Source organism: Vitis riparia, chromosome 7 (genome assembly GCF_004353265.1).
Source record: "Vitis riparia cultivar Riparia Gloire de Montpellier isolate 1030 chromosome 7, EGFV_Vit.rip_1.0, whole genome shotgun sequence".
Classification (NCBI taxonomy): Eukaryota; Viridiplantae; Streptophyta; class Magnoliopsida; order Vitales; family Vitaceae; genus Vitis; species Vitis riparia.
In genome coordinates, this window is record NC_048437.1 from 28,345,722 (window position 1) to 28,373,273 (window position 27,552).

Here is a 27,552-nt window from a genome sequence, read left to right on the forward strand (position 1 = left end):
TGCTATAATAATGCTCATATAGATCAGTCATGACAGTATGTGGAAGGACCAGTTTCTTTCTTTGTAAGCACGCTGATTTTGACCTATTCTTTTTGGCTTTCTAGAACTGGTGGTTGGAGGGTCAACAGCTCTATAGTTTATCAATTCTGTAGTGAGAATGCTAGATTTAGCAATTAAAATTTGAGTTTGTTAAGAAGCATTTTTTTTTTTTTATCAGGAAATTGAAGACTGATACTAACTCATTTTCTGCGATCTTTCAAAGTCAACCAATTTTGTACATAGGTAAACTGGTCTTGTTGTTCCTGGAAGAAAAGATCTAAGATTTTCTGGGCAAGGCCCATGACAGCAAAAAAATGAAAATTAATCTCTTCTGTGAAAAAGAAAAGGTCATAGTTATTTCTTTGCTTGTCTAGCTCATATAGTTAGCTGATTTTATTCTTGACTTGATGTGGCAAATGTGAGCTTAGACTGCATTTGGAATCCTTGGAGGAGTAGGTATTAAACAGATTGAAAAAGGTACCATCTAATTGCTTAATATGCAAGTGAGGAACTATCAAGGTTTAATGCTACAAAAGAGTACATTAATTTCCTTCTGATAGAAATTTGAGCTATTCACTTCATATTCAATCAAAGATGTTTGGTGCCAATTTTGTAACTTAAGCAACATCATGTTTTTTTTTTAGTTTCTTATATGTTTTTATAATCCAGATTGGCATGCATATATGTTTATGAAAAGCAGCTGAAAGTTCATATGGTCCAGAGAAAACTATAAACTTAAATCTAAATGGACACACTGTTCTTTCTCTATGGAGGGTTTTGTCAGTTATACTGGATGGCTTCTTACTGGGTGTCAAACTGGAGTTTTCTTCTGTGGTTTGTTTTGTTGATACAGAATTTTCTTTTGTATATCTATCTCTTTTCTAACACCAACTATTGACAAATTGTATTAGAATGGGTGAACAGGAATCAGTATTCATAAATGAAATTGCATACAAGAATGTTCAAGACAGTTTTCCACATTGAATCAGGTGGATGAATGCTAGGCTTAAAGTATAGAAACAAATTGTCCAATAGGACTGGAAACTATAAGAGACCCAACCTTTCTCTTTGTTTTGCAGCTCAAGATTGTTACTAGAGCATCAGTTGCCTTGTAGAAAGAACAGTTATAACATGGAGACTCTAATTACATAAGTCAGTTAAGTGTATGAGCAGCAGGTAGGGAAGACCACTTGCAGTTCAGGTCTGTTCAACAGGGACACCCCAAGGAAGCTTTGTTAGCTGGAATATTATTCTACAACTAGTTAATAATCACATATCAATATTATCATTTGTGAATGAATCAAGCACAAGCACCTCAAGCAGTTGAGATGGGTCAGAAAAATGTTGAACTCCCTACTTTTTTGTTACAGCATGGATCTGAACTCTCTTCTAATCAGCCATGCCTTCAACTGGTTTTTGTATCTTTTGTTGTTCTTAATTCGGTAGGATCCTTTTTTTCGTTCCTACAGCCATGGCATGTTAATGCAATGGGCTCCAGTTATTGACCTCAGCAAAGTGCTGATAAGAAATGCTATTAGCCCAGTTGAGCATTGCATCATTGTCTCAGAAGTGAACAATATGTTACAATTCTTGTAATGATTTTTGTAATGCCATCAGCTTCTCCATTCACATTATGAATGGGAGAATCTTCTCAGGTTATAGTGTCAGAGATAGAATGTCAACAACCTATTTTTATCTAAAAGCTCTTCACAGAATCAACAAATAAAACCAATATCACCCAAGAGAAAACATAATATGCCCAGACCTTATTCTTCTAGACATTATAAGTGTTAAAGGCAAGGCAGGATCATTGGTGAGTTTGGGTAAGTTGGTTTGATGCCTAGGCAGTTTCTTACTCTTCCATGATTTTGATTGGGTCAGAGCGAGCTCCTGGTGACCAGGCCATTTGGGTAGGCATACTTCAAAATGTGTCAGACCTCTTTGGGTAATTTGCCTCGATGCCTAGGCAGTTTCTTACTCTTCCATTCTTTTCATTGGGTCAGAAGAACTCCTGCCAATGGGCATCAGAACTCAGAAGTGACATTTGTGAGAAATTGAAATTATATTGTTGTTTTTTTCTCCTTTCAGGTACCCTTTTCAATCACCTTTTTGCTGCATTCGGGAGTTTGTGCAACAGCTGTCCTCTTTGTGGTAAAGGCAGTACCAGAATGGCAGAAATCAATTCAAGAACTCTAGAAGAAGTACAAGCTTCAGCGAGCGCCTTAAAGAAAGAGAACTTTGAACCCCATCAAAGCGATATATTCTTCAAGAAACTGGTATGATTGATTTCTTTTTTCCGTACTAATATCAGCTGTGATTGATAGTTCCGTGGCTTCCAGATTCATATTCCAGTCCACACTTTATTTCTCCCCTCTTAGACCCCACCTGTGTAGTCACGGTAAGGCAAAAAAATTTAATTTCTTCTAAGCATGAATTATTGGGAAGACTAAGTGCTAAATCACCATTTACATCTCTACACATGAATGCAAATAACCATCCACATCAAATGATATAATGACTTCAATGATTATGAATGAACCACCAATGAGGTAGCAAACTGGTTGGAAAAAAAAAAAGAAGAAAATTTTGTGGAAAGCCCAAACAAGTAAAGCAAAGCAAGCCAAGGACGAAAAGTCAGGGTAAGACTATTATTGGAAGACTTTATCTTTTCATGTCCTATCTGCTTTCCTTAAGATATCTGGATAAGCATAGCATGTTAGTTCCACTCTGAATGCTTCTTTTTGCAGAAGTGTGGAGAGCCTACTAACTTTGACAATGAGAACAGAAGATTAAGACTGACAAAGAAGCCAGTTTTTCCTTGTGTTTCATAATGGGGTGATGCCAGTAGAGAAAGCTAATGGGATAAGGGAATGGGGCAGCATGCCTTGACCATTTTGGAAAAGTGAATCCCAGTTTTGTCCAAGTTTGGGGCTGTTATATGTCCTTAAGTCCTAACCTCAGCTCATCCATCACATGGAATCAACTTCAAACTTGAGTCAGGGAAGGTACAGATGTAACAGTTGTAGTACTCTGATTCTAGCAATGAAATGATTTGAACCAAATGTTTTTTTTTTTCCCCTTCCATATTCAGTGAATTGAACCCACCCCCCACCACCACCACCATGCATGTATCTCAGATGCCGGCTAAGAAGTCTAGTGGGGGTCAAACCCCTTGCCTCCATTTAAGTCTTTCTAGGACCCTAACCACCACTACCTTTGCTTTCTACCCTTCTCCCTACCAACAGAACAGACTCCCCCTCCCCCAAAAAAAAACAAAAACTCACCATATTTATAATTCTCTCCACTAGTTTCTTCCTCTGTATTTTTTTCCAAACACCCATTTTTCTTGACCATTAAGCAAAGGGTGCCCGTAAATCTGGGCTGCCCTCCAAACCCATTTTCTTTAATACTTCCTGTGTACTGTCTTCTCTATTGCAGTGTCAAAAAACATAAACCCCCCTAGCTTCAGAGCAGCTGTTGAGGTAGGAAATGTGAAGTTTGCAGGCTATGCGGAACACTGTCTAACCATTAGACTTCATTTCTGCAAATCCCAAAAGCTTTTTGAGCCTAATGCAGTTGGATTTGGATCCCAATATTTTTCTTTTCTTAGTGTCCAGAGGACAGGGTTGGGTTGGGGCCCCATGAAAAGTGGATGTTCTATTCTTTTGGGGTTTCTTGTAACTAAGCACCAACTAATGGGACACAAAGAAAAAATATTCTACTTTTGGTTAACTAACACATGCTCTAATGATCAAAATCTTAGTTTAAGCTTAATTTACTAATATGGTTTTATTAATATTTTATATTATCTCCTTAGAGGGTAAAGAAATTGAAACTCTGAATAATAATTCCTCAAGGAAAAACAGAAAATTATATATAATTTAAATTAATTCAAAATTTATACATTTTTTAATTATTTACCTTTCGCCAATTTTATTTTCTTCATTATTTTCAAGAATGAAGAAAAGGGTAAATGCTAAAAACATTTTAAAAATTTTTCGAAAAATAGAAAAGTATTATGATGATAGTTTACAAAACAACCCTTAAACCCTATTTTAAAATTGTTCATCAAGAAGAAAGAAAAAAAAAAAAAAAGATAAATATGATATTAATGCATAGTGATGGGAGCATGAATGAAGATGATTGGTGTTACTCATGTCATGAGTTTTGTATTTATAGAGAGATCCCAATCAATTACATTCATTGTATTCAGCTTTGTCTTCATATGCCAAATTGATGGTAGCGCCCTTGGTGGGGCTGAAGGACTTTGGAGCATATCTACCTTTTTATGGATAATGCTGCTATTTTTCTAATTTTATTTTATATTATTTTTTATTCTCATTTAATTTTATTTATATATATATAAAAAAAATCTAGAAAAGGTAGCTCTGATGGGATTTTAGTATAATTATTGCTTCAATAGAAAACAGAAAAACAAAAACAAAATACCATGAAGATGTTGTGAGAAAGTATTTTACGTAAAACAAACAACATCTATTGAATTAAAACAAAACACTTTTGTCATATTTTGGTATGTTTACTTTGGAAGCACTTATGCCTTTTCAATTTTCAAACTTCTTCATGTAGAAATCAATTTTCAAAAGCAATAAAAAGCCATGCCACTCTCTCAAAAATAATTTGTTTTAAAGAAATCACTCTTTAAATTCTTAATTTTAATAATATGAACATGTTTTTTTTAAACAATTAAAACGGTTGAAAAAAAAAAATCAAATATAATTAAAATTTGTCAAAACTTTCTATATTTTTAAATTATTTAATTTTTATTGATTTTAATTTTTTTTTTCCCTTAAATTTTCTGAATCAAACATAACCCAACAGAAATATTGAACAAAGTGCAATTTTTATTTTTTATTTTTTTAATACTAGAATTAAAGGCATTTCTAATAAAAACATTATTCACACGAACATTATAAATCCCTTTTAGCCAAATCATTTTAAAACATGAATATTTTATTTTGTACAATTTTCATAATGTGAGGTCATTCAAATTTTCTTGTTTTCAAAAGTGAAAAACCTGCATCACTAAACTAGTTTATTTAAATGTGTTTTTATTTTTATTTATATTTAAAATAAATGATTTTTTAATGTTTTATTTTAACAGGAAATATATATATATATATATATATATATATATATATATATATATATATATATATATATATATAAAGATTAAAATTATTAAAAATTTATATATTTTTTAATTATATAATAAAATGAATTTATTAATTTAATATTTTTTTCTTCACATTGTTTTTTTTTTATTTTTCAACGACCAAATATAGTCTAAAGAGTTAAATAAGTTTCATTATTTCCTACATGTTTTATGAAACATTATATTTAATGACAAGACTAGATGATTGAAAACAACGCTTATCCATTGAATCCGTTATCTTCAAATGGAAAAGAGCTAAAAATAAGTCCCAAATCCAATCCAAAGAGAGAAAAGCAGAAAAAATGTTCGAAATTTGGGGATCCAAAAAACATGGGGGGGAAGAATAAGAGAAGGCAATTGACCCAATCCTCCCACTACACGCCAAAACCTCTTCTCATCTGTTGACCTAATCCCCCTTCCTCCCAATTTCGTATAAATATTTTTTTTAAATTATACACCCAAAAAATAAAAAAATAAAAAAATAAAAAAATAATGATTTCTCCGAAAGGGTATTCAAAGAAAGAAAGAGACGCGTACAAGGAAAACAAGCAAAGAAGAAAAGAAAAAGAAGGGGGGAAAGGGAAAGCGAAAGGAAAAGGAGAGTGTGGAAGCATCACGGCAATATATTTGGTCATGGCCGTGTGCGTGCCACGTGCTTAGCCTTCACGTGACGACAACTTGAATGTGTCCAAATTCCCAACCACTATCACCCTAATTTTGTTTCATTTTTTTAATATTATTTTTTTCAAAATTAATCAATCTCCTCTCCCATGCGTTTTTTGTCCTTTTATACAAATATAAAAAATAAAAAATAAAAAATATTTTTAATTACGGTTTTCTTCGAAAACGTGGGATTTTGTGGGCAGACACAAAAGTCGTATCGTAAAAACTTGTAAATCAAGTTTCCGTATGTCTATCAACTTCAATCTTTGCAACGTCTGTCCAAAAATATTCCACACCGTCCTCACACGTGTCGGCTTTTCAATTTTTTAAAACTTTTAAAATATGATTAACCATGTTGCGATTTTTCTTCGGTTAACAAAATCAAGGGTCAAGATTGAATCGACGTAGCGAACAAAGTTGCTACATATCCAATGGCGGGGAGTGCACGTCAGTGAGAAAAAAATCCAGAAATACACGTGGCGATGGATGAAGTGGGGCCCTCGGGGGAGGTGATCATTATCATCATCGTATGAACTCGTTTGGAGAATAAGGATAATACAGGATGGGGCCCACGAAATAATTTTTCGACACGTGGCCGAAGTACTAATTGATTTAATACACCCGTGGAGAACGACAAAATCCAAAGCCCACTGGGCCACCACCAGGGATGGGCCCAGGAAAAAGGGACCTCCCCACGCTGAGGCCATGACAAAAAACATGCCGTCACGCGCTTTTCGCTAAAAGACAAAACACGTGTCTTCCTCAATGGCAAAGACTGGAGAATGGGCGGAGAGTGTGGGGGCAGTTTGGTGAATTTCGAAGAGGGTGTGTTTGGCAAAAGCGTCGAGACGGAGCCCTTTGTCGCCACGTGCCTTGGCGTCGGCCACACGCAGGAAAACTCTTTTGTCTCCTTCCTTTTATTTCTTGTTTCGGAAATCTAATGATTTTGGCTATTTCCACACCTCTTTTTCCTTCCCCACCCACATTCATTTATTATCCCAATCGCATTAAATTTTGCTTAATCTCTCATTCAAACTACACAAAAATTTATGTAACACGTAAAATCAAAAACATTTTCTTACGAAAGTTTAATCTGATCTTGATTAAATTTTTTTAATTCATTTTAAAAAATATAAAAAATAAGTGAAAAGTTTAAAATTTGCTAAATAATAAAAAATATTATTATTATTTTTTATGATTGAAAAGGATCGAAAAAATGTTCATGATCAAATCCTTAAAACTCTTTATAGAGATCCAAACTTTGGGATGCTGACGATTCCATAATAACCAGTATCAAATAAATTCAAAATATTATCAATGATATAATTCAGAATCATTACAAAAAATATTATTAATGTAAAAGTTATTTTCTATTCTTTCAATCAAATTCTAAATCATTTTAAGAAATCGGGTTGCCGTATTTAAAACTTACATTCAAACACCCTTAAAAACCATATTTGAATTTTTAATTATTATTTATTTTAAAATTTTTTAAAAAATTAAAATATTTATATTATTTTATAAATACAATAAAAACAAAAAAGTACTATAAGAATGAAAAGCACAAGAGGGACTATTATTAAGAATATCACAATTATGAACAATAAAATTGACAATGATTGGAATTAGAGAAAAGATTGAGGTTGAAATTAAATATTAAAATTAATTAATAATGAAAGGGAATAATTAAGGAGAGTAGGCTGAAATCTTAAAAATGGAGAGAGTAGGCATTAGAGAGTGACAATAGCCCTTTACATGTCTTGCAAAGGAGTGGAAGACCAAATGTGTTAGAAAAAGAGGCAAAAAAAAAAATAATAAATGAGAACATGGTTAAAAAACAAAAAAGGTGGGGGCCACCAAACAGTTTATTTCGGCCGCCCTGCTTTGTCGTCTCTGTCGTCTCCGTCCACCACCGTCGTTCCTTAGCGTTTGACTCCACGCCTCCTCTTTCTTGCGCCGCTCTCTTATCCTACGCACCTCCTCCCCCTTCCCCCTCTCTCTTTCTCGCTCTCTAATATCTCTTCGATCCTTTAGTTCTCACTTCTCAGTGACTTGGTCCTTTCTGCTTATTTTTCAGAAGTGTCTCTTCTCGTTCAGACCTCTAAACTAGGAATCAAATGTGAGGGGGCTTCACTGAGGGGGACTAGTCTTCTTCCATTTCCAGACACTCTTTTTCAAGAGCTATGAGCGGTGGCTGTGGAGTGAAGATTATTCTTGTGTTTTGACGATTGTTTGTTTCCTGGGTTTCGAAATTGGGGCTTTGGGGGTTGTTGAATCATGGCCGGGAGTGATGAAGTCAACCACAATGAATCTAAGGTATTTCTTCTTCTCTTTTGATTGGTCTGTCGAGGGTTGAAGTCAAATGGTGATTTTGGTTAATGGGTTTCTTTGATTTTGTTTGTTTCGTTAGTTTTTTGTCATGTTTCTGACACTGGGTTTGAGTTCTGTTCTTTTTTTCTTTTGCTGTTTGTTGTTTGGGTTCTGGGAAGTTGGAGGTTCAGAAGTCTGATTTGGAGCAGAAAGGCTTATTGTTTTCCTCAATTTGAAGGGATTTTAGTGTGTTTTCGGGTTGTTGTCGCTACTCAGCTTAATTTTTTTGGACATTTCTATGATGTTTTTTTTTTCTATTTTTTTATTAATTACAACGATATTTGATTTTCCTCTCTTCCATGTTTTCTGATTTTGAGTTTCTGTTCTTGTTCTGGAAAGTTGAAGTTTGTGAATATAAGTTCAATTTGGAGCAGAAGGTTCATTTTTTTGTTCGTTCTTCTTTCTTTTAGCTTCAGTTTGAAGGGTTTGAATTCTGATTTAAAGCTCTTTTGAAATTGCTCTGCTTATTTTTCTTGTTTTGTAGTGATTTTCAGTCAACTTTGTATCATTTCTTGGCCTTTTTTGTCGTTGGATTTCTGTTTTTCCCTCAGATTGTTAGTTGATTTTCTATAGAATTTTCAAAATTGTTATTCTATATAACCGATGCATATGATCATCAACCTTATGCTTAATGTTTTTAGGTTTGTGTCTCTTTGTTGACTGCAATTGATAAATAGCACTTCTAATTCCTTCAATCCATGTTTCTATGCAGAGGGTGGTTCCGCTCAATACTTGGATTCTCATTTCCAATTTCAAGCTAGCATACAATCTCCTTCGCCGGCCAGATGGCACTTTTGAACGTGAATTGGCGGAGTTTCTTGAGCGGAAAGCCCCCGCCAATTCTTTTCCGGTTGATGGGGTTTTCTCTTTTGATATCGTTGATAAAACAACCGGTCTTCTCAACCGGGTTTACCAGCCTGCGCCTGAAAATGAGGCGCAGTGGGGGATCATAGAGCTGGAAAAGCCCTTGAGCACCACTGAGATTGTACCTGTCATTCTTTTCTTCCATGGTGGAAGCTTCACTCATTCCTCCGCCAATAGTGCTATATATGATTATTTTTGCCGCAGGCTTGTGGGGAATTGCAAGGCAGTTGTGGTGTCCGTGAATTATCGCCGGTCACCCGAACATCGATACCCATGTGCATATGATGATGGATGGGCAGCTCTTAAGTGGGTTAAATCAAGATCATGGCTTCAGAGTGGAAAGGACTCCAAGGTTCATGTGTACTTGGCCGGAGATAGTTCTGGTGGCAATATCACTCATCATGTTGCAGTGAGGGCAGCTGAATCAGGTATTGAGGTATTGGGTAATATCCTCCTTCACCCAATGTTTGGTGGGCAAGAGAGAACTGAATCAGAGAAGAGATTGGATGGAAAATACTTTGTCACAATTCAAGACCGGGATTGGTACTGGAGGGCTTTTCTCCCTGAAGGGGAAGATAGAGATCATCCAGCATGTAATCCGTTTGGTCCCAGGGGCAAAAGCCTAGAAGGGCTCAATTTCCCCAAAAGCCTTGTTGTCGTGGCTGGTTTTGATCTTGTTCAAGACTGGCAATTGGCTTATGTTGAAGGGCTCAAGAAAGCTGGGCAAGATGTGAATCTCTTATTCCTAGAGCAGGCTACTATAGGTTTCTACTTCTTGCCAAATAACGATCACTTCTATTGCCTCATGGAGGAGATAAAGAATTTCGTGAATTCTAACTGTTAATAAACTTCTTTAACCTTACCTACAGCCTACAAGCAGCCATACTTAACAGGAGCTTGACATTTCACTCTGGGTCATTTTTCCCCATTCTGCAGTGATGGTGTGTAGTTATGAGATTGTGTAGTGCTACTTCTTACTGTGTTACCATTATGGTGCTGATATGGGAGTTCTGCACCTTTGGAAAATAGTTGTTCTTGGTCTGGAGATAACTGCCTCTTTCGTTCAAGTCTTTAGAAGGTATTTCATCCTAGAAGGCCAGTTTTAGCAATTTGGTATCAGATCGGAGCTCATATACGAGACTTGGCTGAACCAACTAATAGAAAAGCTCACCCCTTTGCCTTCCAGTTGCAAATAAGGAGAAGTATGGGGATAACACTCAGGTTTATCGATCAGTTTCAGTAAATGGTTACTATTACAAGCACTAATTTCAGAAGATGAACCGAAATATATCCATTGTATTGTGAACGTGTATGTTATATACTTGTGTTCTTCAGTTATATAAAGATTTTGTTTGCTTATTTACTTTTCATTCGGGTTTTCCCTTCCCCAGCTCCAACAGAAATAATCTTTGTATTCTTTCTGAAGTTTATTCTTCATTTTTCCCGCTTCTGGATATCTAGATTTTCTCAAGAAAACTTGGAACAACTTCTGAATTTCACCCTTGTCTTCAGGTTTTGGTCCATGCACCGAATTAGTTTGAGAGTCCAAAAACTGACTGAACCTGAATAGCAGTTAGTGGGTCTATGCAATTATTCTTCACCTGGATATGGAAAATCCTTTCTTTGTTTCCCAGTTACTTTGCCCTTATGCATGTTCAATTACATGGAAACTTCATTGCTGAAACCTCCCACGGCATCTTCCAAAATGTGCTTGGACTCACAAGAAAAATGAAGGTTGTCTGTTATAGTGATGGTGCATTGTCTCTGGATTGTGTTATAATTTCCATAATCATCACTGTTTTTCATATTTTCATAGCTTTGTTCGGTGCCTTTTCATTTTGTCTTTTGAATAATTGAAAGCTGAGTCTTCTCAGTTGTCCTTTTTAGCACCATAAGAACCTGTTTCTACTGTGGGGAGAACTGTTTGATTTGCTATACGCAGAAAAGGTTAGAGGAATTGAATCCCATTTTGATCTTCCATTCTCTCTTTGTATCCCATTATGGATCAAAAATCCTAAGTTCAGTACAAAAAGGTGACACCGAAAGTTAATTTAGCGGAAAAAAAGGGTGGATTTTTCTTAGTAATAGGCTTAGAATGGGCAAGAGATGGTGTTCATGGTGGCAGACCATCAAATCCCATTGCCCTCACAAAGCCAAAAACAAACCCCATCCACCAAAAGGAGGCATCAAAAATTTACAAAGAAATGATTGGGCACGAGTCCGAATCATGGGTTTCGCCATCTTTCTGACGTTGATTTGATTAATTTCCTTGTCAGCTCCTGATTGCTTCTGTAGATGGGTTTGTTTGGAGTTTAGGAAAACAGCAAAATTCAGGAATTGGCATTGTTTTGATGGAGGGAAACCCATCTACTAGTGGTTGGGAATTTTGGATTGTACTATCAAGGGACCACTTGTGGTAGAACCCCACAAATGGCCTTTTAATTTTAAGCTGTTGGGATTGCTTTTGAAATGCCTCATGGCCACACCACCATACGGTAGAAACAGCTAAGCTTTTGGACAAGGACATGGAACTCTGTCTCTACATTTGACTTTCTAGGCCTTTCCTTTTTCCCCCTTAGAATATATGCTTAGTATGCATCTTGTCAATCACCAATTCTATCACTTTGGTTTCTTAACTTTCTTTAATCCTTGTTTTTCACTTTATTATACAATGTTCCTTGTAAATTAGCTGTTTATGGTGTGAATATATTCCCCAAGACATCATCATCAAGTCACTTTCTTCTAATGGGTTTTCTTTATTTGCCATTACAGACAAAACCCTTAATTTTTTTGGGTCAGCAACGCATTAATCTATTCTTTTGTCTTTTGTTTAGGCACCCATTAATCTATTTGGCTGCGGCTTATGCGTCCACACCGTGATTCTTCGCTTGACGCAGCCAGGCTCTCGGCCCCAACTTTGGACTAATTCCCAGTTGACCATTCCAAGGCATGGTTAGGTGAGTCTTTCTGAATTAAATCGCTTGGCTTATCTTTGCTAAACTATTCCGATATTCGTTACTTATCCAACCAAAGTGTTATCTTCTTGTGAACCATGATTGTGAGTGCATTAAGGAAACTTGACTTTGTTGATAATATGGACAAAAGGGGGTCAGTCACAATAGAGTGGCGTGCATAATGAAGTCATTTGCTTTTGGCTTGCTTGTTAGAACTGAGCATTCATCCATCTTATTCAAGGGGTTGTTTTCATTTTTCACATTACATAGAAATACAGTGAAAGCAGACCTATGTGTTTCACATTGCGTTTCATCCAACAACTTGGTTGCGTGATAATCAACAATTGACAAACTTCTCTAAAACTCTGCCCAATTCATGCCGACACCTTTAAGTTCTGCACGCCTGATTGATAGCACACAGTTTGACCCAGAAAACACAGCCAATCAAAGAGTCTGACCCAAGCACACAGATTCATTCTACTTTGGTAATCCTACCGACCCAGGTAAAAATTTAGCTTAACAAGCTATGGATGGCGAGTTTCAACAAGATTGGATTGAGTTTATAGGTGAAATTTGGGGTTAGCCTATTGCTTATTAGTATTGCTAGTGTGAAAATCATTACCTAGTTACCTTTAATGTCTTGTTTGGTTGCTGGCATGTACCATGAAAATGACTAGTGAAAGTTGGGAAAATGCCAAAATAAGTGAGATGATAGAAGTTCAAATATCTCAAAGGTGGCATCCAGGAAGGCCAAGTTTTTAGAGCTTTCTTAAGGGTCACAATCACAAGACTGTTGGGTGGAGCTTACAATTTTTGTAAGCCAAGTTCAAAGCTCTCAAGCTTTCAAGATGATTGTCCTATACGCCTTATATGAATATGCCTCCCAAACAGTCAAACTATGATCTCGTCTAATTATTATCCTTTTGTTTATTTTTTTTAATTTTTGCAGTTGACTTCACATGGGTTAGTGAATTGAATCCTCCAGAAGGATACACCTTTGGCATTAAATAATAAGACAGAAGTAAGGATAATCCAACCACCATGAAAGACAAAGGTTATGCTTAAAACCCCCCTTGTTTTTACATGGTTTTTAAAGTCAAGGCTCAAAAGCACTGGGCTTTCACGAGTGGGTCCTGCATGTCTAAAGTCCAGATTCTTCTTCCAACCACCTCCACCACCACCACCCTCACCTGTGATCTCGTGAGTTTTCATCCATAATCCATAATGGTTATCAGAGGGTAGTAAATGTCGGAAGCAACAATAAAAGCAAACGGGAAAGGGTTCCAAAACAAAGAGTATTTAATTCTGGAAACAACCAATGAGTAGGGTATTTGGAATGGTGAGAATTAATAGAAAATCAACGTTTGTGGCTCATCCTCCTTGTTTTTTCTTGGCAGAGAAGCAAACACGCCGCCGTATTCGACAAACCTTAAAACAGTCGTAGTAGGCCCCGTTGAATGGAAGTTTTGGTTTTCGTTTGTGCTTTGTAATCATATACGAGCAGAGCAGTCAAATGAAGCATAAAAGAAGATGAAAATGATGAGCGATGGCTGCAGCCAAAGCAAATCCATTAGTAGAAGCTATATATGGAATAGAGCAATGCTAATAGAGGGCATGTCGGTGACCAATTCAGCTGCCATATCAATATCGTCTTCTCTATGTGGGTAAGCATAACATATTACCAGAAAGGGTAAAGAGGCCCACCCCCATCACTGATCCCAAATGGAGGGTAGACACTCAAGATGGTGATGAAACCAGGCAGAAAAGAAACAAGAACAACAAAGTACAAGCGCCTACAAACAGTTGTGTCCTTGAGTAAAAACGGCCGCAGAAGCCATTTAGAATTCTTGAATTTGAATTGGTAATAATGATCGGCTCGGCTCAGCTCAGCTCATACCATCAGAAATAATTTACAAGACAATGTCAAGAAAAGTGCTGCAGCAATACAGGAAACTAATGTCATTGATTCACAATCCTGGCCCTTGTTACTGATTGATTTGATTCATCACCTCCCCTCTTGAGGAAGGGTCTTGATTCAAGCAAATAGGGAACAATAGCACAGCCCTTGGAAGGTTACTTTCGTGGGTTTAATTGTTCCAAAAATATTGTCCAACAATTTGATCTCTCTCAATCTCTAGGTGTACAGGAAGTGAACTGGGGTTTTACACACACAAACTCACCACCCTTAATCTCTAGGTGGACGTTATTTCAATTTCTGGCAGATTTTGCACAGGAATAATCACCACCCTTAATATCTTGGTGGATGTTATTTCAATATCAGGCTGCATTCAGCACTTTGTTAGCCATGGTCCATCAAGCAGTTTGTAGCAATATCTGCAAGAGAAGTATTCAGTCGATCAAATGTACAGCAGAATAAAGAAAAGGTCAACTAAATGCAAAACCAACAGAACAAACTAAAACCAAAGTAAATCTTGAACATTGGCTTGGAGGGTGAGCAACCATATGGGCAAAGTCCCAAGTGACACAGTAAATATGTTATAAGTTTTTCAGTAGAATAGGTAACCAAATTTTGACTAGTGGTAGGCCCCCACCAATCATGAATTTATGAAATCTAAGTAATTTGACAAATGATATGATACCAAGGGATATGAAGAATAGCGAGGACACCAAGAAAACCATGATTGTGCATGCTGAACCTGAAAATTTAATGAATAGCATAGCTAGAAAAAGTTCCTGAATTGTCAAGTTGTAGCCTTTGTTTCTATGGTCATATGCTAGCTTGTTCTTATAACTCCTATTTAGCAGAAAGAGAACAAGGACAAATTCCTGTGTTCTTGGGTTCTGCCCCCATTTGCTTGCAAGATTCTACACCAATAATGGTGCCTCTATCCAAGCCCCACCTTAAAAGTGAGTTCACTTTTACCCTGAGAAACCAGTGATTTGGGCTTAAATATATATATATATCTCTGTCTGTGGGGGTAAATTTTTTCCTAAAACCTCTAGTATGCTGAATGGAAACCACGGTTCATACTAGTTCAAAGACCAAGTACGGAGGGTACTGATTAACTTGGCATCTTAGAATTATTTTCCTGTTTCAGAAGCAAAGCATCTGGTTCAGTGTTCAAGGGCAGGTAGAGAGGTCCTTTAGTTCAAAAAAATTGACATGAGATAAAAATTACCATGGAGATGCATAAGCATTATATCAGGTCAAACAAACTTAGCAATACCATCCTAAGAATCTTGATGGTTAGGCAGCCAGATGATAATTTAACTATGTGCTACATGTACTTGATAAGTTTTTCTAAAATCGTGTAATAAAATAATTCATAATGTAGCCCCACCTTAAAAGTGAGTTTACATTTACCCTGAGAAACCAGTGATTTGGGCTTATATATATATATATATCTATGTGTGTGTGTGTATGCGTGTGAATTATTTACTAAAACCTCCTAGTGTGCTGAATGGTAACCACGTTCATACTAGTTCGAAGACCAAGTAGGGAGGGTGCTGATTAAATTGCATCTTAGAATTATTTTCCTGTTTCAGAGGGCAAAGCATTTGGTTCAGTGTTAAAGAGCAGGTAGAGAGGTCCTTTAGTTCAAAAAAATTGACATGAGATAAAAATTACCACAGAGGTGCATAAGCATTATATCAAGTCAAACAAACTTAGCAATACCATCCGAAGAATCTTGATGGTTAGGCAGCCAGACGATAATTTAATAAAGTGCTAGATGTACTTGATAAGTTTTTATAAAATCGTGCAATAAAATAATTCATAATGTAATCTGCCATACATATCTGAAAAGTTCATAAAAAAATGAAGTAACTGGTAGCATTATCTACCAAATGTACATTTTTTATTCCCCTTTACAAACAAATAGGAAAGCAAGCATGCATTAATTTGGAACAGAAAAAAAATCTCATGACAGATTTGTATATTGTCAATTTTCTGAAGACTATGGTTTGCAAGCATGGAAGAGGCATAAATATGCCTCCCATGACATTGGTCGTCCTTTAAGAACTACTGAGATTAAGCAATCCAAAAGTAAGGTCAGATATTTAAATAACAGTGTGGAGCTAAACTGTAAAAACACATGCTCAAAACAAAAAGGTGGCTTCTACCCTTATAATTGTTGAAGCCAAGCTGGGTATGAACACTGAGAAATCAGTGTCATGTGAGCAAATAGTTTTACTATAGAGACAACAATATTCTTACCTGCAGCCATTGCAAGCAAGAATAAGCAACAGCAACAAACTGATAAATAAAAGGGTTCAAACTCAGGCAATGAAATGGAAAAATGGGTCAACATATAAGAGGTAATTAACAAAGAAGCATGAGAGAAGATGTCTACCTGTGAATTATTTGAAATCCACAATCCATCTTACAGATGTGACTAAACATCCACAGTAATCAGCTGAATGCTTTTCGCACTTTTTGGCATGCAATATAATGCTGCATAAAGAATGTATTATGAAAGGAGAACATCAGAAGGAATTCCATATCCATGCTTGCACATCAATCCTTTTACTTGCTCAACTTTATGTCTTTGATCCCACATTGAATAGGCTTTATAGAGGATCCAAAATGTCTTTTTAGTGCAGCAAAAGTTAGAATTCTCCATCTCATTAAGGACACTTTCCATTTCCTCCAGGCGCTTCTGGGATGCGTACATGACCATTTTACAGTGATATAGAGACCGACAGATATGCCATCCACCACACTCTGCACGCTTTACAAAGTTTGCAAGCCTGTCTACTGCATTGCATCGGAAATAAGTTGCAATGATGGATCGCATTACGCGCATTGTTTTTACAGATGTTTTATGCTCAAAGGCCTCATTTATTGAATTTTCCATCTCCTCTACCCAGTCTTCTTGTGCATAAACTCTAATCAACATCACATTCAACCAAGGTCTATATTCATTCTCAGGAATGAGCTTCATTAGAGCACCAATCTTTTCAACCCTATCTGTGATGGAACTCTTACAGTATGCACATATCATGGCTCTGATCAATGGAATTTCCTTGTCATTAACATGACCCTTTATCAATTCATAAATTTCTTCCATTTTTTGCAAATTACCTGAATGTGCATATCCACGAAGCATTAGCAGGTGTGTGTTGATATCAGGCTGGATTTTATCTTCCTTCATCGTCCTAAAAGTATCTTCCATTCTGTTCCACATCCAAGCTGTGACATACCCAGCAATTAAATTATTGTATGTACTTATGTTAGGTGAGAGCTCTAATTCTTTTATCTCCCGAAATGTTGCCTCCATGTGATCTACCAGCATCAAGCGACCAAAGACCGAAATAAGAATGTTATATGTTACAATTGTAGGACTACAAATTGCTTCCCTCTTTAAGTCCCGAAACAATGCCTGACATTTCTCTGCATGACCATTGCACATATAGGCACCCATCAGTGCGTTATAAGTAGAAGTTGTCTTAATTTGCTTATTAGCAGCCTCCGTAAACAGCTCAACCGCAAGATCAACGTTCTTAGTTCTGCCAGCAACTGAAATACCCTTGGCATACTCCTCTGATGTCATGGGAATGCTATAATCTGTCTGGTTTCTTCTCCAATTAAAAACCTGAGAAAAAAAAAAGAAGTAAAATAATAAATACAAGAAATAAATATGGGGAGAAAACCTAAATCCAGAATAACCTTAAACCTGAAGTCAAAGACTGTCCCTCCCCAATTATTTATATCATCATCGCCCAATTTTCAATTTCAAAAACAATATTGTGGGAATGGGTGACTAGCAAGGATCTGATGAAAGAAAAGGCACCTGAATACATTTGAATTATGAAAAAATCATTCATGTGGCCAACCCCAAGAAGTTTGGAAATCTGATCTCAGGTTGACCTGAGTAGAGAAATATACAAAAAGATATTTTGACCTTCTCTGGAAGCTGAATCAGTTCATTGCATTTTATCTGTCATTCAAACTCCCAAGAACACATTACACCGCGTAACATTGAAATATCACCATGATATCACCAAATTATGGAAGTGAGTTCATTCATTTAAATCCTGAAATGCCCACTTTGAAAATAATAATAATAATAATAATAATAACAAGAAAACCAAGTATACTCCTATAAATCCATGCTTGACACAATAAACTCAACCTCTATTTGGTTGTGGATGAAATAAGAGAAATGTGTCAAAATATTTTTTTGAACTTGCTCCCAGTTATTCTCGTCTCCAGGAGATGAATAACTAAACTCTGTTACAGATTTCGCCAAATAATTGTGTTGGGCTTTAAATGCACAGAAAATTTCTTTCTCAGGTCTCAGTGATGAAATATTCCAAGATTCATTTTTATTTTTAAAATTTCTTTTCTCCTGCTTTTTCTCAGCAACCAAACAGAGCACTTTAAATCCAACCTAAAACAGGATGCATTAGTTAATTCCTATTGAAAATTTAATAAAAAAATCCCCAAAAAAAATACATACACGAAGGCTATTAATCTACGTATAGTTAAATGTATATTCAAATAAATTCTATACCAAACGACTAATTGCATAAAAATGCGCCATTAACATAGCCCCCAACTGCTAATCCCTCCGTTTGGTTGCTCAGAAAAGGCAGGAAATGAAAGTGAATTCAAATCCCACATCTTTCACCAGTAAACCTACTCAACTGCCGCTAAGTCGGGCCACTAACCCAGCTGACTCTAATCCGAAACAAAAAAAAAACCATAAAATTCAGAGTTTTTCCTACTTCTCCCACATTTTCTCAAAAACCAAACAAAACACAACACAAACATAAACACACGAAACGCAAGGGAAAAACCAAAAACACACCTGGAGCGCTAAGTAAGGCCACGAGCTCAACTGCTTCAGCAGCTCAACAAAGGCGGACCCATTGGAATAGCTCCGAAACAACGATTCGCCCTTCTCCTCCAAAACCCTAACGACCATATCCGAGTCATCACCACTAGGCACCAACTCATCTCTCAGCTGCGAAACCTTGCCCCTCAGCTCCTCTCTGGCTCTGAGGTCTAACTCAGAGTGCTTGTCGGAGAACAAACCGATCATGCTGGTTAGAGTGTACGGACCCTGTAATGGGGTCCGCGTGTGGGTAACCCGTGCGAGGTTCTGGAAATCGGGGGTTAAGATTTTGGGTTTTGTGCAGATGAGACCCGACTTCCACACTCGCTTCATTGCGCTGTGGCGATTGGAGACGGCATGCTAGGGTTTGCAGAGAATGGTATGGATGATGGGATGTTTCTGGTGTTTGGTAACAGTGGTAGTGAAGACGGATTGAATCTTGGTCTGTTCAGGCATCGGCAATCGGCCCTTGCGGGGCCAAATAGATTATGGGCTTACATAGGCCAGAATTGCATTGGACTGGGTCCAATAATGGGCCTCTTTATGGGTTTTGGAAGGGAAACATTTTCTTTAAAAGTGCTTGGAAAATTATTTGGAATCATTAGTTTTGAGATTGATTCGAAGAGGATAACATAGGAAATTTTCCGATGATTTTCTAAAATTTTTCTTTTTTAAGGTTTTATACTTATGAATAATGTTAATTATGACATTAAAAAAAAAAAATTACGATGTCATGTTTAAAAAGTAAAACATATGTCTATCTATTTCTTAAATATGCAAATAAATTATTAGTCCACGGTTTTTTAATGATGAATAATTAATTATTTTGATGATAGCAAAATAAATGATCGGGAACTAATGGCTTAAATGATTTATGATTAAAAAAAAGATGCAAGTCAAACCAACATATCAGGATCGAAAATTGTGAATCAAATATTCTCTCAAGTTTTGTTTTTTCATATGTAAGACTAGGAACATGGTGCACTAAAGATTAACAAAAAAATTTTAACTTTTCATCAAATATGAACTTAAACCATGCTCTTTAAAGAAAATATAATTTCAAAAGATCCATCTCAAAATGTTTTTAATATAACAAAACTTCAAATTCTTTTGACTCAAAAATGTTTTCAAAGCATTAAGGACCAATGCCACAATACGATTATTTCAAAATGGAAGCAAAAACCAAAATTGTTGAGCAAGAGGTTTGGAATGATTGATCAAATGGCCCATGGGTATTCCAAAAGTTTGTTCTTGCATGGGGCCGGGTAGGTTTGAGAGGGGTCACCTCCACTTCAACCTTGTCTTGTTTATTTATGTCTATTATCATCTCACCCCAAAAAACAAATTTAAACAGGGTATGATAGGTCTAAGAAATTTTCATATCCGTACCGCTTTATATAACATTTTTTTTCCTTTATGTTTTAACTTATAAAATATTAAATGGTATTAAAAATAAATATAATTTATAAACTAATAAATATTATAAATATTTGTAATTTATTTTTACAAAAAAGTAATATTTTATATATGTTAAAATTTTGAAAATTTTAAAAACATCGATTAAAATAAATTTTTATTTAATATTATATATAATCGGAGTAAGATGAGGTAGGATAAAGTCAAACCCAAACCTACCTCGAATCCGTCCTGGACTTTAACCAAATTCATCCCAAACTCATTTACATATTTTCCAAACTTGTCCTAATAAGGGCGGGATGAAACAGGTATTTGTAAAAATTTGTCTCATTGTCATCCCTAGTATTGCATCTCCACTAGCAATGAGTTGTGGAGAGTTGAATGACTCAATAGAACAGTTAGCTAATAGCCCTTTAAAGTGTTCCAATAATCACTTGCAGTATATTTAATGCCCCAATGACTAATTGGCTTTCAATTTATACATAAATGGACTTTAACTTACGTTTAAGATTCTTCACCAACCCATTACTATCATATATTCATGATAAGAAGTCAATCAATTAAAAAGTGCATTAGTTCTAAACGTGCAAATTCTATTTTAAGTGCACCTTCATCCTAACCAAAATTATCGTTGTATTTTTTGCTTGTGATTTGTTTTATATTTGGTCTATCTTGTATTTGTGAGATAGCGAAACAAAAAGAAAGGCTTATGGTATACTTAAGAATTGTAAAGGTATATTGAGACATTGGAATTTAAGTATACAAGAAAAGACTTGACTTGAAGCTTTTGAAGATTAGTAGATAACCTTCAAACTTGGATTAAAGCTAGATCGGGTGAATGTAGGAGGGTTGTAAAACGACTATAAGCATCATGTATGATCTCTTTGACATAAATTACACTCGAAGCATGAAATCTAGCTAATTCAACCTACTTATAAACCAAAGTAGGTTTTAGCTTAGTTATCCGCCATGGAAGAAACCTCAAGAACCACCAGTTTTCTCCTAGTTTCCTTCCCCCACCCAATCTCATCCAAACTGGACAATCATAACTTTCTGGTTTGGCGAAAACAGATACTCACCACATTAAGAGGCCATAAGCTGCAACACTTCATTTCTGAATCTTCAGTTCTACCCTCCAAGTTTCTCTTCTTAGACGATGAAACCCAAAATCATGAAAATCCCAAGTTCTAGGATTGGGAACAACAAGATCAGCTCAATATGTATTGGCTTCTTGCATCCATGTCTAATGCTCTTCTTATTCGTATGGTAAATTGTGATACTTCAGCCTAGGTATGGAAAACCCTTGATCTATACTATGCTACCCAAGTGAGAGCCAAAGTAACTCAATTCAAGACTCAATTGCACAACACCAAGAGGGGAGACTTATCTATAATTGATTACCTCCTTAAAATCATAAATGTAGTTGATATTTTTGCCTTAGTTGACCACAAGATTTCTGTCAAAGATCACATAGATGCAATTTTTGAAGGTCTCCCTCAATATTATGAAACATTCATCATCTTTGTCAATTCCAAACTTGATCCATACACAGTTGAGGAAATTGAAGCCCTTCTTCTTGCTCAAGAAAGTCGTATTGAGAAAAATAGCTCATCTCATCACAATCAATAGCTCTCCACACTTTACTCAAAATGGTTCTCCACATTTCTACTACAAAGCCGATACTAGAAACTCAAATTTCCATCCACCTACACATTCTGGAAATGGAATGCAACACTTTCGTGGGAACTTGAGTCAACGAGGAAGATGACGCCATGGTCAAGGCTCCTGGAAAGGCAACAACAAACCTCAATGTCAACTTTGTGAAAGAATTGGTCATGTCGTCATGCAGTGCTACTACTGATTTGATCAGCTTTTTACAGGGCTCTCACAACTTCAAGGAAATCGTTCACAGGAAAACATGACTCATCTTCACCAATAGCTATTTGAAATTTTTTTCCCAGGAACCTCATCTCCATCTGTAAAACTAACAACACCAGAAATGATCCAAGACAACAACTGGTACCCAGACTCTGAAGCCACTCATCATTTTACACCAAACCTCAACAATCTCCTAACCAAATCACAGTTTCCTTCTTCAGGCGAGGTCTTCGTGGGAAATGGTAAGGGTCTCTCTATTCATCACATTGGTCACACCTCGTTTTCATCATCATTCATTCCCTCCAATACACTTGCCTTAAAACAACTTCTCCATGTCCCATAAATTACAAAAAATCTTCTTAGTGTTTCTCAGTTTGCTGCTGATAATCATGTATTTTTTGAATTTCATCATACCTCTTGTTTTGTCAAGGATCTTTCCACCCAGACAGTCCTCATGCATGACTAGCTTAAGAAATGATTATATGTGTTTGATAACACACAGCTGAAACTCCCACCTCAACATCCAACTCTCTGCCTTCACAGCACAAAAACTTTCAACTCCTCATGCTTTGCTTCTGCAGCTCTCCCGTCTAAGAAACCAACAGTACCTGTTTCATCTACATCTCCCTTTGTATTGTGGCATAATAGACTTGGTCACCCTTCCTCACATATTGTTTCTCTTATACTCAATAAATGTAATCTCCTTCATCTTAATAAAATTCCCTCTCTTATTTGTTTTGCTTGTTGCATAGGAAAAATCCATAAGTCCTCATTCTTTCCTCCTACACCAAACCCTTAGAACTTATACATACTGACCTATGAGGGCCAACCTTAACACCCTCCTCACATGGACATCGATACTATATTCACTTTATTGATGCTTACTCCTGATTCACTTGGATTTACATGCTTAAACATAAGTCTGAAGCATTTCAAGTCTTTCTTCACTTCAAGTCTCAAGTTGAACTTCAAATAGGCCACAAGATCAAAGTAGTGCAATCTGATTGGGGTGGCGAATATCGTTCATTTACTCAGTACCTTACCTCCAATGGCATTATCCATCGTATTTCATGTCCTTATACTCTTGAACAAAATGGACTTGCTGAACATAAACACCGACACATTGTAGAACATGGCCTTGCCCTTCTTGCTCAAGCCTCTCTTTCCTTTAAATACCGGGATGAAGCATTTCACACTAGTGTTTATCTCATTAATCGACTGCCTACTCTAGTTCTGAAAAACAAATATCCCTTAGAAGTTCTCTTCCACAAAAACCCATCCTAGTCTCAGCTCAAAGTCTTTGGCTACATGTGTTACCCCAACCTCCAACCCTCCAACCACCACAAGCTACAATTCAGGTCCATTCCTTGCACATTCCTTGGATATAGCCTCAACCACAAGGGTTATAAATGTCTCAGCCCTAATGGTAACATACTGATTTCCCGTGATATTGTTTTTTTATGAACATGTCTTCCTATTTACTCAGTTGTAGTCCCAAAAACAGGCAACTTCTTTTTTCAATTCTTCATCCACTTCCCTTCCCTATCAAACCTCTTTCCCACTAATGATTTTTCCTTCTTCAACCTCTTCTCCAACCAACCCACCAATGCCTCCTGCCACCTCTAACCAAAACGTAGCATCACTTCCTCCACCATCTTCTTCCTTTCCTCTTCCCACCATCCTATGATCACTCGATCCAAGAATGACATATTTAAACCAAAGGTCTATCTCATTTCTACCATTTCCACTTCAATCCCTGAAGCCCTCCAACTTAGCCATTGGAAACAGGACATGACTGATGAATATCTCGCTCTTCTCCAAAACGATACTTGGAATCTTGTTCCTCCTGTCACTGATCACAAATTGATCAGCTGCAAATGGGTATTCAAAGTCAAGGAGAATCCTGATGTAACTATAAACAAATACAAAGCCCTTTTAGTTGCTAAGGGCTTTCATCAAATTGCTGGATTTGACTTTAATGAAAGCTTTAGTCTGGTTGTCAAACCGACTACCATTCGCATTGTTCTCACTATTGCCTTAAATCTACAATGGAAAGTTCGACAACTAGATATCAATAACGCCTTTCTCAATGGCGACCTTCATGAAGAAATATTCATGCATCAACCTGAAGGCTTTATCGACCCTCTCAACCCAAACTATGTTTGCAAGCTAAATAAATCTCTCTACGACCTTAAACAAGTCCCTAGAGTTTGGTTCGAAAAGCTACATCAAGCACTTGGCACTTTTGGTTTCTCATCAACTAAATCCAATCAATCCCTATTTATCAATATCACACCTACTTACTCCACTTACATTCTAGTATATGTGGATGATATTCTTATCACAGACAACAATGATTGGTTTGTTTAACATGTGATCACTCAACTCAACAACTAATTTGCTTTTAAAGATCTTGGAGATATTGATTACTTTCTGGGTATCTAAGTCAAACATACATCTACTGGAATGCACTTGTCACAAGCCAAGTATATCTCCAATCTACTTCAAAAAACCAACATGCTTCATGTCAAGCCGGTTCCCACACCTATGGTATCTAACCAGTCCTTATCCAACTTTGGAAGTGCTTCATTCAGCAACACTCAACTCTATAGAAGCACTGTTGGTGCCCTCCAATATGCCACCATCACACGTCCAGATATCACCTATAGTGTCAATCAAGTTTGCCAATTCATGCAAGCCCCTTTTATTGCTCATTGGAAGGTTATCAAGAGAATTCTACGTTACCTAGTTGGTACTTTTCACCATGGACTCCATCTTCAGCACTGTTCCAACTCATACCTCAACTTAACAGGGTTCTATGATGCTGATGGGGTATCAGATGTTGATGATCGCCACTCCACATCAGGATATTACCTCTTTCTTGGTCCAAACTTGGTTTCCTAACACCCTCGAAAGCAACATTCAGTCTCTAAATCTTTCACCGAGACAGAATATCAGAGTATAGCTACCTTAGTTGTTGAAATTTATTGGCTGCAGTCTTTCCTCAAAGAATTAAACATATTTTCCTCCACAACTCCAGTCATCTGGTGTGACAACCTCAACACAGTGTACCTCTCGACTAATCCCGTTCTTCATGCTCGGACTAAGCATATCAAAATTAATCTTTATTTTGTTCGAGAAAAAGTTATTCAGAAACAAATCCACATCCATCATGTTCCTTCCTCTGATCAGCTAGCAAATGTCTTCACTAAGACAATTCTCAACTCTAGATTCCTCACCATAGGTGCCAAACTTAATGTCAACCAAAGTTCACCCTAAGTTTGAGGGGGACTGTTAGTGAAATCAGTTGAGTTAGTTTCCAATTTCAGTTAGTTACAACTAATCACTTCTGTTAAAACCAATCCCTTAAGTTAGTTATAGGCATCAACAACTACGCATTTATAAGCTACAGAAGTGTAATGTAATTTTCTACTTCTAAAAAAAAAAAAAAAAAAAAAGAACAAGAAGCATCAGTTTGTCCATTTTCTCTTTCTCTCCCATTCTAATCATTTATGTTATTCTATTTCATCAAACACAATGGGCTTGTGCCAAATAGCTAAAGCTTGTTGTTGTCACTCAAAATTTGTGTTGGAAGCTGCATGTTTTTTTATGTACTCTACTGATTCCGATGACCCCTTTAGCAACTTATCTTCATTCGATAGAGAAAAACAAGGATGGCAAAGTCTAGAATATGACGAACATCTTGGGAGTAGCTCTTTCCTAAGACTTTCGGCATATTCAACAGTAGACATGGTAAGAAAGGAACTGTCGGTGTGACTTACACTCAGGAAGAGATGCTATCGACTGTGGAAGGATATCTCAACGAAGTTAAGCCTTTGTATTGTGAATCCAGCCAAGCACGTCATGGAAATCATCCACTTGTTGACTGAGCAAAATCTCATTCTGGTACCTGACACCGGTTGTGTCCTCGTTGCCATAGTGAAGCTTGATGGGGTGCGTTCATTTGAAGGAATTGTTGCTCTCCTTAGATATGGAACCTGGAGGATTCTAAACAGAACAACCATATAATAAATCTTAGGAAAATAAATTAATGTTGGTAATAAATGGTGTGGTTAAGGAGCTTTTGGTGGCCATTGTCTGCTCACGGAAGGACCAACCAATCTACATAATAGACCACTTGAAATGAAGTTTGATGTTGATAAACTGCCCATTATTGTCTCCATGGACAATTCTATTAATGGAAGACTCTATTCATTATGTGCAGGGGTTCAAAAAGGTAAGAAGAGGTCAAAGAAGCCTTTGGAATGGAAGCAACATAGTCATGGAAATGACCAAAAGAGGGACATATTTTAATATTTTCCACACTTCGAATTTTGAGACACGCCATGGTGGTGAACTTGGGAATAATAGGTGATTCAGAGCCAATGCCCAAAGTACTCAAGCCATGCAGTCTTGAGTACACTGATCATGCACCTTATTCGGGTCCAACTGGAATAACTGGAAGTGATCATTACAGTGTTAGCAAGGAACAACCATCCTCAGTGCATGACACCCTTTGGCCCATTTCTGCGTCCATACACGACCATCTTCGACATGCAATTCGAAAGACGACGAGTCTTCATCCTCTTAATTCTTTCATCTTTTTGCTTTCTAACTTTGACTTTCAAATGATTTTCAAGTCCACGATTTTTCTTCCTTCCTCATCATTTTAGGTCACCAAAAATCCATTTTTAATAAACATTTACTGTCATTTTCTCTTTTACATGCACTTTCACAATTTTTTTTTTTTAATTTTCACATTTTTAATAAGCGTGAATGTAATTTTCATAATTTCAAAATAATGAAATTTATGGGATTGGTTCATGCAAAATCAATTAGGCTTTAATGGGGCATACATATGAGTTTTCTCCTCGAATTATTAATTGCTATGCATAGTGAATATTGCTTGATCTTTGCCTTACTTTATAATATGTATGTAATTATTTTATATTTGAGGTAACTTTGTTTCTATGATGACACATTATTAATATTAAGGTACGCTCTCACTCCCACTTTGTTTATTTATTTACCCTGACTTCTTTTGTATGATTATTTATCAATATCCATTGGTTTCCTTATTAATTGTAATGTCCGCCTTAGCCTTATTTAGTAAAGACCCGTTTTTGGGGCTTAGAGGGGTATTACGGCTTGTTAGTGTACCTTCCCAATAAGTAATTTGACCCTACGTACACTCGGTTTTCACAAATTGTCTTTTCCTTTTAGGAGTTGCACTTAAAGTTTTTCTTTCTTCTTTTGTTTTTCCTTTAAAAAATAAAATAAAAATAAGTGACGATTTTAATTTTTTTTTTAAATAAAAATAATTTTTTCACAAAAAAATAAAATAAAAATCTCACCATCGAATGGGAACTATCGTGAAAAAATGCAAGGTCCACAA

General features: G+C 36.4%; 2 protein-coding genes across 3 annotated transcripts; one reads left to right on the forward strand and one right to left on the reverse strand.

The window, feature by feature from the left end:
- Nucleotides 1–7,804: 7,804 nt before the first annotated feature.
- Nucleotides 7,805–10,479, forward strand: LOC117917490 (gibberellin receptor GID1B-like). Its single transcript, XM_034833790.1, has 2 exons — nucleotides 7,805–8,191; nucleotides 8,958–10,479. Exons 1-2 carry the CDS (start codon nucleotides 8,153–8,155, stop codon nucleotides 9,951–9,953), a joined length of 1,035 nt encoding a protein of 344 aa, XP_034689681.1. The 5' UTR covers nucleotides 7,805–8,152; the 3' UTR covers nucleotides 9,954–10,479.
- A 3,124-nt stretch (nucleotides 10,480–13,603) lies between these two features.
- On the reverse strand, nucleotides 13,604–19,301 carry LOC117917489 (pentatricopeptide repeat-containing protein At2g30780). 2 transcript variants are annotated; one of them, XM_034833789.1, is made up of 4 exons: nucleotides 18,837–19,301; nucleotides 16,377–17,618; nucleotides 16,241–16,279; nucleotides 13,604–14,397 (listed from the first exon to the last, which is right to left on the reverse strand). In XM_034833789.1, exons 1-2 carry the CDS (start codon nucleotides 19,194–19,196, stop codon nucleotides 16,494–16,496), a joined length of 1,485 nt encoding a protein of 494 aa, XP_034689680.1. In that variant the 5' UTR covers nucleotides 19,197–19,301; the 3' UTR covers nucleotides 13,604–14,397; nucleotides 16,241–16,279; nucleotides 16,377–16,493. The 2 variants fall into 2 exon arrangements, with proteins under 2 accessions (XP_034689680.1, XP_034689679.1); XM_034833788.1 differs by lacking the exon at nucleotides 16,241–16,279.
- Between the last annotated feature and the right edge of the window lie 8,251 nt (nucleotides 19,302–27,552).